The 13662-nt window shown below is 37.2% G+C and overlaps 1 protein-coding gene across 2 annotated transcripts in view; it reads left to right on the top strand.

The window, feature by feature from the left end:
• Positions 1-2972: 2972 nt before the first annotated feature.
• The window catches only part of LRRC6 (leucine rich repeat containing 6), a 35350-nt gene continuing 24660 nt past the window's right edge, over positions 2973-13662 (top strand). For both annotated transcript variants that reach the window (XM_030971514.1, XM_030971512.1), the window contains exons 1-6: positions 2973-3018; positions 6908-7075; positions 9107-9184; positions 10994-11166; positions 12155-12354; positions 13425-13616. In XM_030971514.1, the coding sequence (XP_030827374.1) occupies positions 3009-3018; positions 6908-7075; positions 9107-9184; positions 10994-11166; positions 12155-12354; positions 13425-13616 (821 nt within the window). In that variant the 5' untranslated portion in view covers positions 2973-3008. The remainder of the gene's footprint in view (positions 3019-6907; positions 7076-9106; positions 9185-10993; positions 11167-12154; positions 12355-13424; positions 13617-13662) is intronic.

The raw sequence follows: 13662 nt of genomic DNA, 5'->3' as shown, positions 1-13662 counted from the left end.
TTCTGAGTGGGTACAAATCATCTAATTTACACCAGCTGAGACTCTAAGCTGCAGCATTTCAACAGCTTTGTCCATGAATATCCATTTTCTGGGGTTGGAGCACCTTACATGATTGTATATATGGACAAAGTCAAGACATGTTCAAAATATTTCTGTATTAATAATGCTATTAATGCTAGCATTGTAATAATAATGCTATAAAGCTTGTTTTTGTCATTACATAGAAATACATATTGCATTGTTTTACACATGTAACAAATAAAGTTGTAATATATTAAAATGCTAAACTGAATTTGTTCATGACAGGCATGCCAGAGGTGACTTTTTCTTCCTTCTCACCTCCAATGTCCTGTTTGTAATGTGGTTCTTTACATTATCTCTGGCATGTACATTGCTTCATGCTAGGATTTCAGGCTTGTGCTGCTGAAAACTCTTGGTACATAATTTAGAAAAGAAAAAAAAAAACAACTGTGTGAAAATAAAGAATACAACATACTTCAGCACGTAGCTTTGCCCTGTGTGTGCCAGACCACCAGGTGAGGACCAGTGTGTTGCAAACATGCTCCAAAGTGCTACTTACTGTCTTTCTGAATAATTTAGCCCTGAGTCACAAAAAACCCTGCTCTTCTCAAGAGAAAATCAAACACATTCTGAGAGCTTTTCAGTCACTGGTGTACAGAGAATTTTACTTTTGTGCTCATCACAAGTGGGAAGTTATCTGCTTGAAGAAGTCCTGCAGCTGAACTAGATTTGTCAAACAGGACCTATGTACGTACTGATTAAAACAAACTGTGGCTTAACTCAGGAGATAGAGGTACAAGGGTTTGGAGTGAAGTTGAGCTGGGGAGAAGGGAAAAATAAAAGGAAGATGGATTTAGATTTGTCATTATGTCTCTCTATCCTACTCTGTTTAATTGGCAAAAAGTTAAAGTAATTTCCCCAAACTGAATCTGTTTTGCCCATGATGGTAATTGTTGTTTGATGTCCCTGCCCTTATCTCAATCCATGAGCTTCTTATCATATTTTCTCCCCATCTTCTGTTGAGGCTGGGAAGTGAGAAAAAAAAAAGCTGGTGGGCACCTGGCATTCTGCCAAGTCAACCCACTCATCAAGCCAACTCACTTATTTGGCAATTTAATTAATTGCAGATTTTATATTCCTTTCTTCAGAATTATCATCCAGGATACCTGAAAAAAGGAAGAACACTTTTGGCCCGTGATTTTAGCTTAACCAAATAACATAGGCATTTCAATGTTACACAACATAAACACAGGGTTTAAAATACCGTACACAGCGAAAACAAGATTTTTTCCTTGTTTGAAATTAATACTTTGATTGTGAGTTCTGTTCCCAACTAAAAAAAAATAATATTACTAGCAAATAATTATTATTTGAAGAGGCCTGCAATTTGATATAAATGTGTAGATAGGAGATTAGTGGCCCTTCTTTAATGTCTGTGATTCTGTGCAGGGGCCCTGGGCTACATCAAACCATCTTGTGTAAACCTCGCTGTTCTCTGACTGGAGTTGTTACTTATCCAGTCAGACAGGCCAAGACAAATACTATGGAAAAAATGGTGCATAAACTATTTCTACTCCTTCGTGTCTCTTCATCTTCACAAGTCTCAGGAGCCTTAACTCAATGGCACCTTCACACTCCTCTAATCTGCAATATAGATAGAAAGCTGCAGAGTGGCTGTGGGGAGCTGCATTTACATCAGAGGTAAAGGGCTAAATAAATGAATTTGATAATTGGGAAAATTCCTACTGCCTTATTTAAATTTATAGGTGAATTTCCTGTCAGTAGAAGATGACCCTTCAGTTTGATTAGACCTTTAGGTTAATGAAGACAGGTAGGAAATACAGAATGACTTTCCTGATGTCACCACTTTGATCCAACATCGGTTGTGACCCAGAATTGAACCGGCTGTGCAGGGAAGTGGTGGAGTCACCATCCCTGGAAAAATTTAAAAGAGATGTAAATCTGGTGCTGGGGTACATGGTTTAGGGGTGTGAAAAATGCGTATTTCATGACTGGCTTTTCGCAAATATTAAAATGAATATTATATGTGTTGTGTTAGAAAGTAATGCTATATTAATTCTCTTAAGTAGTGTGTTAAATATAGTTTTAAGTTATAAAAAAAGTTAAAATAGAAACTATGCTATGTAAGATACTTTTTTAAAAGAAAGGACTTGCAGTGAAATAGCAGCCACAAGACGCCTATATCTTTCAGAGAAAAAGAATTTATTGCCCCATTATCAGAAGAAATTAACTTCTTCCCGCCTCAAAGGCGCTGTTAGGATTCAGAGGAAGAAGTTGACACTGACCAGACAGAATCTTGTATTTGAAGAGAATTTATGCATCATGGATTAAGTGTATGAATATGCAACAGGCTGTTGTTTTTAAGGGTTAATCCTTTGCTAACTTGTGTCCTTTTTCGGGCTTGTGCTGCCCAGAAAAAGGTACCCGGACGTCCGTGACTCTTTGGTTCTATTGTCTCATATTGTCCTAATTCAAATTGTCCAAATTATTATTACTCTAATTGCATTACTATTTTATAACCATTTTATTACTATTAAACCTTTAAAATTAAAAAAAAAAAAAAAAAAAACCAAAACAAAAAACCAAGTGATTGGCGTTTTTCACAATGACTTGGCAGTGTTACGGGCGGACTTGGTGATCTTACAGGTCTTTTCCAACCTAAACTGTTGTACGATGCTAAAATTATACAAGATTGTGAATCACTGGAACAGGCTGCTTTCACAAACAACCGAAAACAAGCTTTCAGCCCAAAATGTGTGAGGCAAACTAGCTGACGGATACGCAGGAGGACGACAGAAGTGTCATGCAAAGGACGAGACGTGCGATTTATGCCTGAGGAAAAGAACTCCTTGATCTCCGCCTGCCGAGGGAAGGCAGGGCCGGGATCCGCCTCAGCGCTGCCGCCCGGGGCCGTTGCTGTGGCAGCGCGGCCCGGCCGGCAATGGCGGCGGCGTCTGAGGGCGGCCATGGTGCGCAGTGAGTGTCGGAGAGCGCCGCTTCCCTCCCCTCCCCGGGCCCTGCCCTCCTCCCCAGGACGGGCCCCGCGCCCTGCGCGCCTCCTTCGTGTCCGCAGAAAGGCAACAAAGCTGGGGAAGGGGCTGGAGCACAAGTCCGCTGAGGGAGCTGGGGGTGCTCAGCCTGGGGGCTCAGGGGAGACCTCATCGCTCCCTACAACTCCCTGAAGGGAGGCTGTGATCAGGGGCCGGCCGCCCTCTTCTCCCGTGTGACAGGGCAAGAGATGGACTCAAGCTGTGCCAGGGGAGGTTTAGCTTAGATGTTGGGAAGAATTTGTTCATGGAAGGGGTTTTCAAGCACTGGAACAGGCTGAGTGGGGAGCTGGTGGAGTCAATACGCCTGGAGTTATTTAAAACTCGCGTAGATGTGACATTTAGGGACATGGCTTCGTGGTGGATTTGGCAGTGCTGGGTTGTACTGGATGATCTTAAAGGTATTTTCCAATCTGTACAATTCTCTAGTTCACATTTCCTCTCACCACAGTTGTCTCCCTTCCCCACCATCCCCACAGTCCCCTGGCAGCCCCCTGCCCTCCTACAACCCTGGTAAATTTGACAGATTTTCCTCCTCCCTGGCCATAGCCCGCATTTCATCTCAGCACGTGAAGCGCAGGGGTTCCTTGCCTCCCAAAGCAGCCCGGAGAGGGCCAGCAGTGGGGACTGGGGTGGCCCTGCTGGGGACCCCTCCTTGGTGGGGCAGCCCCTGCAAGGGGGGATGCCGGATAGGATGGCTTATGTCAGATGTGGAAAAACCCCAAATGAGGTAAAACACCCTATACTGTTACTTATGAATTGGTCATCTTTTACAGTTACAGCAGTATGACCCAAAAGACTGAGCGCTCACACCTTTTATTCATGAAAAGGAGTTCCCTTCCTCTGTGATTTTTCTTGTAATCTGTTTTGATTGTATGTTATCACTGGACTGCCAGTCCCGTGCTGGGCTCAAGCAGTGCATTGGACAGGAGCTCCTTTTCCCTGCAGGAAGCTGGCAGATGCCCTCTTGGAGCAGGCGCTGCCTGAAGGAGAATGACTTTGTCTCCTGAACAGCACAGCAAGAATTTGGGTCTAAAAGTAATGGTTGCATACTTCACTTTTCTGAAATGCAGCTTCCCCCACCATCTCCTGCTACACCTGCAGCTGTCCATCTGCTTATTCTTTCAATTTCTTTAATTTCTTTTTAGTGAGTTCAGTGTGTTCGTCAATGTCCTGGAGATGCTGTTATTTAAAATTTTATGTAATATTTGTTTTCTCTTGCAAGATTGTTTCCCTCATTCCTCTTCAATGAACTAGATCTTACACAAAATGTCAAATATTCAGGCAGTTCCCTACAACAGGATGTCAAATTAGGTTTCTAAAGCTTCACTGTAGCTTCTGTTGTGAAAGACTGTCTCTGCTTTGCAAATCATCTGTTAATGAAAGTGGACATTTTTGCAGAATTGCTGCAAAAATAATTTCAATTTTCATCAGCAAATGGAAATTGGGCTGTAATTAAGCTTTCAGGAATAGTTTTTATGACTTCTTTTTGTATAAAGGGTATAGAGCATAATATTGCCACCTGTGAAGAACACCAATCACTTGTTTTTAAAATTTTAAAACTTTAATAGTAATAAAATGGTTGTAAAAATAGTAATATAATTATAGTAATAATAATTTGGACAATTTGGATTAGGACAATACAAGACAATAGAAACAAAGAGTTATGGACTGTCTGGGTACCTTTTCTGGGCAAAATAAGCCCAAAAAAGGACCCACGTTAACAAAGGATTAACCCTTAAAAACAACAGCTTGCTGCATATTCATACACCTCATACATGATGCATAAATTCCATTCAAACAAAGGATTCTGTCTGGTCAGTGTCAGCTTCTTCCTCTTAATCCTGATGGCATCTTCAGAGATGAGTGAGGTGGGAAGAAGTTCATTTCTTCTGATAATGGAGCAATAAATTTTTTTTCTCTGAAAGATTTAGATGTCCTGTGGCTGCTATCTCTGTGCAACTCGTCTCTTTCAAAAAAGTATCTTACATAGCAGAGTTTCTCTTTTAACATTATGTTATAACCTAAAACTATATTTAACACACTACTTAAGAAAATTAATACAGCATAACTTTCTATCATAACACATATAATATTCATTTTAATATTTGAGAAAAGCCAATCATAAAATATGCATTTTTCACACCACCAGTGTGTATGTATGCAGATTGGGGAGTATTTTTTTCCTGCTCAAAATTACCTGGTAATAGTGGCCCTGAAAAATCTGCAGCCAAATACAGTAGTAAGCAGACTTTTTTTTTCTTTCATTTTCCAGCAGATTTGCCAAGTAACTTCATAGAAATGTCAGTGTTTTTTCATATTTACTGTGAAGACTGAATTATTTAGTCATGATTATTGACTTTTTTTTTCTCTTTTCTCTGTTACTTTAATCAAGTACACGTGGAAGGGAAGATGACTGTTCAGATGCAATAAACCTGCTCAGTGTGGTTAAAAGAGACAAAGACACCTTTCCCAAGATGATTTATATGCAGATAGGTTCCCCCTTCGACCAATATCTGTATCTCCACATTTAATTCTGTAAATTAATTCTGTCCGGTGAAATTCTTTTGAGCAGAAGGGAGATTTAAGCCTGGACATTTATAAATACTATAAATACAACCAGTTTCATCCCTTTCCTGAAGACTGCAGATAGACAAGCTATGTGAACACATGAGAGTTTGGGCTGTATTGGTACATAGTTTGCTGGTCCGTGGGAATGTGTGCAGCCATTCCAGGACCTCTAATAAAGCTGGATGATTTCACAAAACTCCCTGAGACAAAGAAGTAAAGAGTACTTTTAATTAATGCATGGTAGGAAGTTTGTTTTCACAGCTCTTTATATATTTTTTCTTTTTGCTTGCTGTTCTTCAGATCCTTTTTGTAAGGCTTTTCTGTCTTTTTTTTTTCAGCATTAAAAATCATGAAAATACCTGTGCTAACTTGATAAAACCCTGTGTTTTTCCTCAGGACTTCACTATAGTCCAGTGCTTGTCAAGGAGAGGAAAATGCAGGCACTTTTTGGTGCAGTGTGCTGGAAACAAAGTTCTATTATCTAGCTCAGGAGTGAGCACTTGTTCTTGTAGAATTTCTTTACCTTCATTTTACAGAGCCTTTTCACTGTTTGAGCGGCTGCCTGGCATTAAATATTACAACATGATAACCAAACCCAGGTCTCTGGTGCTTTTCAGCCACTGAAACTCCTTTGCTGGCTCTGATGAGTTGGTAGTGCCTAAGAAATACCAGGTATACATTTCATTCTAACATAAACATCCATAAACATGAGTTAGTTATGGCATAAAAAATATCTGCCCACTTTCAGCATTTATCCTGCTTATTTCTGTGCACCCTGTGCTGCTGGAAGAAAATGATGACACACTGTAGTTTGCTTCCCCCCCCACCCCCTGCTGCTGTCTGGGATGTGAACATCTGGCATCTGGAAATAAAACAGCATAAAACACTCCACTACTTGTCTGCATGAATCAATCTGCAACCCAAGCTATGCTGAAAACAGTGGCTGCTGGGTTAATTTCTGCAAGGGTTGTATCACATTCTTATGGAAGACTCAGCAGTTTTCATATGGATCTTTCCAAATGTTCCAGGTGACGTGATTGTGTTTCACAAAAGATGTTTACTGTGGCAGAGTGGGTCAAAGCTACTTGATATCTTGATATCTTTTCTGGCAGATTTTATTTTTGTTGTCATTTCTACTGGGCTGTTTGATATGGTGGAACAAAATATTTTGATGATTTTATAATTTTCTCATAAGTCAGATGGCAGAAAATGATTAAAGGAAATATGACATCTAATGTTTCTTTCAGTCACTGAAGATCTTGTTAGAAGACGTGCAGAACATAACAACTGTGAAATTTTTTCACTGGAAGAAATCTCTTTACATCAGCAGGAAATAGAAAAGCTAGAGCATCTTGACAAATGGTGTCGAGATTTAAAAATTCTCTATCTTCAGAATAACCTAATACCAAAAATTGGTAAGTCTATTGTCAGTATGATTCTTTTAAAATGTATTCACATGCATAATTTTGAAATCAGAAAAAAAAGTATTCTGTTATACTTAAGGGAATGGGCTCCTCACAAGAGTTCCTTTCCTGGTTTCTTTATTATATTTCTAAGAAGCTCAGAAAATTTCAAGGGAAATTTTAAATTAAAATGATACTACTGAGATACGAGTCACTAGTATATGAGTGTGAAACACCTTTCATGGATTTAAATTTCAAAAATCAGGATATAGTTTAAATATCCCATCTTGTGGAAAACAGAGAAGCAAAAAGTTTACCATATACCATGGACTCTGATATCACAGGATTAGGTCTTTCAGTCTCTTTTTAAAATTTCGTTTTCATGCAAATCTTTTTTTTTTTTTTTTTTGGTTAACACTGAAATAATTTTTATTCAAATAAAATACTTGCTTGTGTGCATGAACAAAACTTTCTGCAACAAAGCCTTAATGGTCTTCCTGCACCACAGGACAAAGTCTGGTTTTGTTCCATATTGGAAGATGTGACATCAAGCCTTGGGTTGGAAAAGCTTAGATTCTACACATATTGTCTAGATGAACAATGAAAGGTTGGAAGTGTTCAGAAATTACATTAGTACATCTCTTTGAAGTTCCTTAAGAGGAAGACAAAAATACTGAGGTTTTAGGAGGAAGTTCTGTGCTCAGAACTTGTAGGCAAATCCTTTAAGTTTTCTCAAGGGACTCATCAGGAAACTCTATCTCTAAAGTGAGAGATTTAGCATTTCCTAAAGTGGAGGAATCTTCACCCAGACAGAACAAGTTTTTTTAAACTGCTTTGTGCTTCTTTGCCCCATCAAAAGAAGGACTAAAATAAGTTGGTTTTCTCTCTGTTAATGAGTCCTTAATAAGGCACAGGGTTTCATCTTGTGGTTTTTCTGTCAACACTCAGGCCTCCTTCAGGTTAGCACAGGATACCATATTCAGATTGTTGCTTTTTGAACCCAAAATTTTTTCAGCAATTTCATTTTTGAGACTAGCAGTTTTTATGTTACCATAATCTAACTGGAGGAGTTGAAAAAGTATGCAACTTGCTGATTCATATATTCTTGTATAACATGACAGCTTTCTGAGGTAATACCTTGATAACAAATAAAAAAAAAAAACAACAACCCAACAACAACAACAAAAAAAACCAAAACAAACTCCGAAACAAAAAACAACCAAACCAAGCACCACCAACCCCTCCCCACCCTATACTGGTGACCAAAATCTTTGTCAACAGGGGCTGTGTTACAAAGTATTGAAGTTGAGAAGTTCTTCCCAGTGGATACCACATGTACCTGCAGAGGACACAGCAGTTCCAAGCATGCTTCTGAATATCATAGAGAAATGCTTTATATTGGCTCTGTTGGGCTGTGTCTTTTCTCTTCTTAAAGCAAACCTTGATGCAGCTCTCATGGGCAGGCAGGGGCTTCTCTGGCATCCCCTGTGAGTGTGAGTGGTGCCACTGGCTTCAACACGGCTCTCACATCATACAGAAATACAGAAATGTTCATTTCATTACAGAAATATTGCAACAAAAACAAACATCCAAACTAAGCTGCGCAAGTTCTTGCTGAGAAATTGATGTCACCCTTTGTTTGTGAATTATGTAGAAAATACCTCTCCAAGTTCTTAGTAAACTGTGGTAGGATTCATGTCACCAAACTTGTAGATATCTCACATTTCCCAAGATGGAATGTCTCACTATGCTTTTTCAGCCATTCCTCTTGAATTAGATATGTCTTTTATGGATTTGTGATAAAAATGTGTTTATAACTTTTCTTATTTCTTTTTGCTTTTTTTTTTTTTTGTTTTCAGAAAACTTTTTTGTTTTGTCTTTTTATCAACATTAAAATATTAATGTCCAGTAATGTGGTATATATTCTGATTTGTCCTTTCCTATTTTTCTGCTTCATTGCTGCTTTAAAGTAAAGTAAGCAAGTGAAACCATTATACTTTCCAGTGCTGAAAACTGAAATAATCCATCTATGTTTTGTTACAGAAAATGTGAGCAAACTAAAGAAGCTGGAATATTTAAATGTAGCTTTGAACAACATTGAAAGAATTGAAAATCTGGAAGGTCAGATTTTGAAAAAAGCCATTTTGCCTTTTCATATTAGAACACTGAAGTTGTGACTTGGTGTAAAAGAGGGTGGAAGCCATTAAGCATGCCTACCTGTAGGGGCATTTTGTGGGTATGTAGAGGATCCTTGGGTGCAGGGTTTCAGTAAGTTCTTCTTTGTAGCAAGCACTTCTTACTGCTGAATTTTTCTCTTTGAAGTTTCCTAAATGTCTCCGGGTCATGTTTCATCTTCAGGAATCAAATGTCACACACAAGAAGGTTCTGTGCTCAGCACAGGTTGCATTGAGGTTCTGAGTTTTTTTAAAAGAAGTTTTCAGAGGATTTTTTTTCTCTTTCATGGCTTGAAATCCTGTCTGTTTTATCTGTGTTTAATCCTTTATCCTGTCACTTTTGCACATTTCATGTGCAAAATGTGGCATTTTCCAAGATTAAAATCTAAGACTTGGAGCAACCCATAAACACATTCCGTATTACTTGAATAATTTATGACTTGATTGTTTTCTGTTTCTCAGTTCTGATTAGGCCAGTTGCTGAATCTTTAAAATATCCACCTTGACAAAGGAACAGTTAAAAAAAAAGAAACCTAAACAAACTGGTTGATTGGTTGGTTGGTTATTTGTATGTGTGTGTGTGTTTTGGTTTTGTTTTGTTTTTCTTTTGTTGATTTAGTTGGGTGGTTGGTTGGTTTACTTTGTGTTTTTAAGTCTGCAAGCTGATTCAAGGGGGTGGCTTAAATAAAAAACAAGCAAATAGACTAAACACAAATTTGAAAATGGTGAAGAAGTAGGTAGCGTAGTACATATTTGGGAATTTGCTGAGACAGTTGCATTTATTTTCATGCCACTAAATTTTAAGTTCATCTATCAGGCTGTATTATTTATTATTGTGATTTGTCATTTACTTAAGAGTTACAACCTTTGGGATTGGCCCTTGCATATATTTGTGTTATTTAAATCCCCTAATAAATTGTTCTATGTTGTTTACTTTTTTATAGCTCAACTGTGCATAAAACTTAGCAGATAGACCAGGAAAGAAAAGTGATTACAGTGATGTGAATCAAAGTTGAGCTTGCTCTCAGCTAAACTTCTTACTCTTAGAGCCAAGTTTATGATTCATGGACACATTATGATAAAAGGAGAGGCTAATAACTTAAAAAATCAGATTTTCCAGAGCATTTTGTTACCTAATTTAGAGTTTCTGTTTGTAATGAATTGTTTTAACACAAACACTTTCTCACCAGTATTTGCAATTTAACCAGTGATAAAGTGTTTGCTATGACAGCTGAGTCCACAGAGTGGAAAACTTAACTTGCAGTAAGTTTTTGGGAAGTTTTGTCTTTGTACTTGAATAATATTACCAGAGATTAACCCTACTCAGAACTGAAACTCATAATTGATTCTGCTGTCTTTAAGCAATTGGATTGGATTTTAGCCATATGATTGAGACTTAGCTGAGAAGGAGTATCAAGGCAATCAGACTGTTAAAAATGGAATCCAACTTATCTGAAAATTAAATATCTAATAGCTTGTCTATGAATGTCCACAAAGTTTTGATACTGATAAAGCCAATAATATTATGCTATTTTATATTTTATTGAGTTTGTTTTATTCCTGTAAATATTTTAAGCTCATAAATTTTAGCTGTGAGTCACTCACTCAGAAAGAGTCTTGGAAAAGATGAGTTCTGATAGAGTGAAACCAGTTTACAGAACACAAATGGAGGCACTTTTATATCCAGTTGTGTCTGTGTGTGTGTATGTATATCATGTGTACAGTTATGTTATGGACAAATTGTTCTTTCAAACAGGCTGTGAAGAATTGAAGAAACTTGACCTGACAGCAAATTTCATTGGTGAACTCTCCAGCATTGAATCCCTAAAATGCAATATTCATCTGAAGGAATTGTTTCTAATGGGTAACCCATGTACTGAATTTGAAGGTTATAGACAATTTGTAGTGGCAACTCTTCAGCAATTAAAAGTAAGGTTTTAAAACTTAAATTCAAATAAAACATGAGTACTGTTGACTGAACATACTTATCCTAAACAAAAAAAACCAAAAAACCTGTACTTGGAAAGCTAACAGACTTTTTCTTAATGTTCACAGGAAATTAAATTCTATTCCAAAGAAGAAATTACTACAATAAATAATATGATAATAACTGGTTCTATTCTGATGGAACCACAATTATTCATTAACTTTTCTGTCATCTTTATTGGAGATTCTTAAACAAAAATTTTTCAATTTTTTTTCAAATGAATGTATTGTACTGTTCTGGCAGTTTTTTCCTCATGGTTGTTATATATAATGTATTTTTAAATTATTAGCACGATTGCAGAGAGTTATTGAGTTGTTGGTACCATTCCAACAATATGTACTAAACCTGCAGTGTGAGACAGTAAAAAAATACAAGTTGGTGTAAAATTGCACTACATAGCATTGGCTGGAAACAGACACTTTGAGATTGTGGTTTTATGCTGTGACTGAACTGGTGAAACAATTTCCTGTCAATGAAAGAGTCTCAGGCCTGAAGGACGTTCTCACAATTTTCCTCGGAGAAGCAAAGGCACTGCTTAGCTTGTTAAGAGTAGATTCAACTTACTCAGTTGGCAATAAACTTAGACATCAAAAGAAATAATTTTGGGTTGAATCAAAATCAGACAAAGACCAGAAATGGCTGAAGGGACTCTCTCTACTGTATAGTCTAGTAAGACTAATTAAAATTCCTGGAAAATGCTAAAAGCAGATCTTAGAAACAAAAAACCATTTTCAGATCTGAAGAGAAAGTTATTGTTAATTCCTTGTAATGAAGTATAACTTACATAGTGCTTTTGATATGTGAAAGATGCATTTCTAATTATAGACAGAACTTAATTATCAAAATTAAACTACAATTGAATAGATTTATTTTTTTGAATATATTTATACTTTCTCACGTTTTTATATTAACTTTTTCCCCTTTGGGAAGTATTTGGATAGTAAAGAAATAGAACGTTCAGAGAGGATTAAAGCCCTTCAAGACTATCCAGAAGTGCAATGGAAAATCAGAGAACAGGAAGAAGCTTACCTTCTCAAAAGGGCCAGAGAAAAGGAAGAAGCTCAAAGAAGGATGCAAGAAAAAAAGGATGAGAAACAGAAACAGATGGACTCTAAGCTTGGATGTGACAGGTAACAGTGAACAACAGTTTGTGAGTAAACATTATTCTTGCTTTATTCACAAGTTTGTTTTTTTCCATTAAAGAGTTTATATAATTCCACCTAAATATTTTTCTTCATCGTATTTGTTGATTCAAGCAGAGTTATTTCTCCTCATGCAAGTTACCTCTAATGAAAAATATAATTAGTTACAAAGATAATTTATTGTTGACCTGCAGACACAGTTTAATAGAATTTTTTCTCCCAAAACTCCAAGCTAAGTTGTCTGGGTGCCAAAATAGTGTAATTAATAGTTTCTTTCAGGAGAACAGCTGGAAATTGTTGTTTAAGGTAAAGCAGGGGTTCCAGAGAAAGCGGCTGTTCATCTATAATTGCTTTTGCCTTAGCATTATCTTCAGCATCTGAAGACTGAAATGCAGTATTGCAGGCCTTCGGTTTTCCCACTTCATGTCACTGACATTACCTAGGCAGCTGCAGGATTTTTGTCTGGGATCATCTTCTATTGTGCTTGCCACCCATCTTATTTTTAATTCCATGGAAACTGTTTAATGAAGCTGCCTGCAGAACTTGTCCTCATAGATCACACCTGTATCATAAATTTAGTTTTCTCTCTCTATTGATGGAGATTTATAGAAGCTTAGAGCTAGGGAGAAAAAATTATTCAGGTGTTAAGATTGCATTTGAGGAGATGCTCATTGCTACCATATAAATTTCTAATCTAATGTTGGGCATTCTTAAACAGCACATGGACTGAAGGTTTTTTCTCACCTGAAGGTTGTGAGGGTATCTGAAAATTCTTTTCTGAAATTAAATCTGTTGAACTATCTATCAAGGTTTTCAGGGGATTACGTATAGCCATACTATCACTTCATAGTCAGGTAAATTAAAAGCATTATGTCAAAATATGCTTTGTTGATTGACAAAAGAAACAGAGCAGAGAATGTTGTCCAAATATATAAAATACCATTCTTGGGAGGAATTGTACAGTTATTATTGGGTTGAAAAAATATTATTGCAGTAATTTATTAGCAAGTTACTCTTCCTTCATTTCATTGGGATAATATTTCAGTGATCTTGTGTAGCCCAGACTCCCCACAGGAAAAACCCAATCAGGCAGAAGCAGATGGAGAGCAAGAAAGATGCAGAACAGTTGAAAATTATGATGATGATGAAGACAGAAAATTTTGGGAGGAGCCAACACCATACACTCCAGAATCTAGATTAGAAACTCACAGATACATTGAAGAAAAACGGAGAGCTAAAGACAATGTAAGGTACTTCTTTGTTTTAATATCTTTGATGAATTGGAAGAGAGGTTTT

Source organism: Camarhynchus parvulus, chromosome 2, assembly GCF_901933205.1.
Source record: "Camarhynchus parvulus chromosome 2, STF_HiC, whole genome shotgun sequence".
Classification (NCBI taxonomy): domain Eukaryota; kingdom Metazoa; phylum Chordata; class Aves; order Passeriformes; family Thraupidae; genus Camarhynchus; species Camarhynchus parvulus.
Note: the sequence above shows the minus strand (reverse complement) of the source record. Positions and strands in the feature narration are given on the sequence as shown.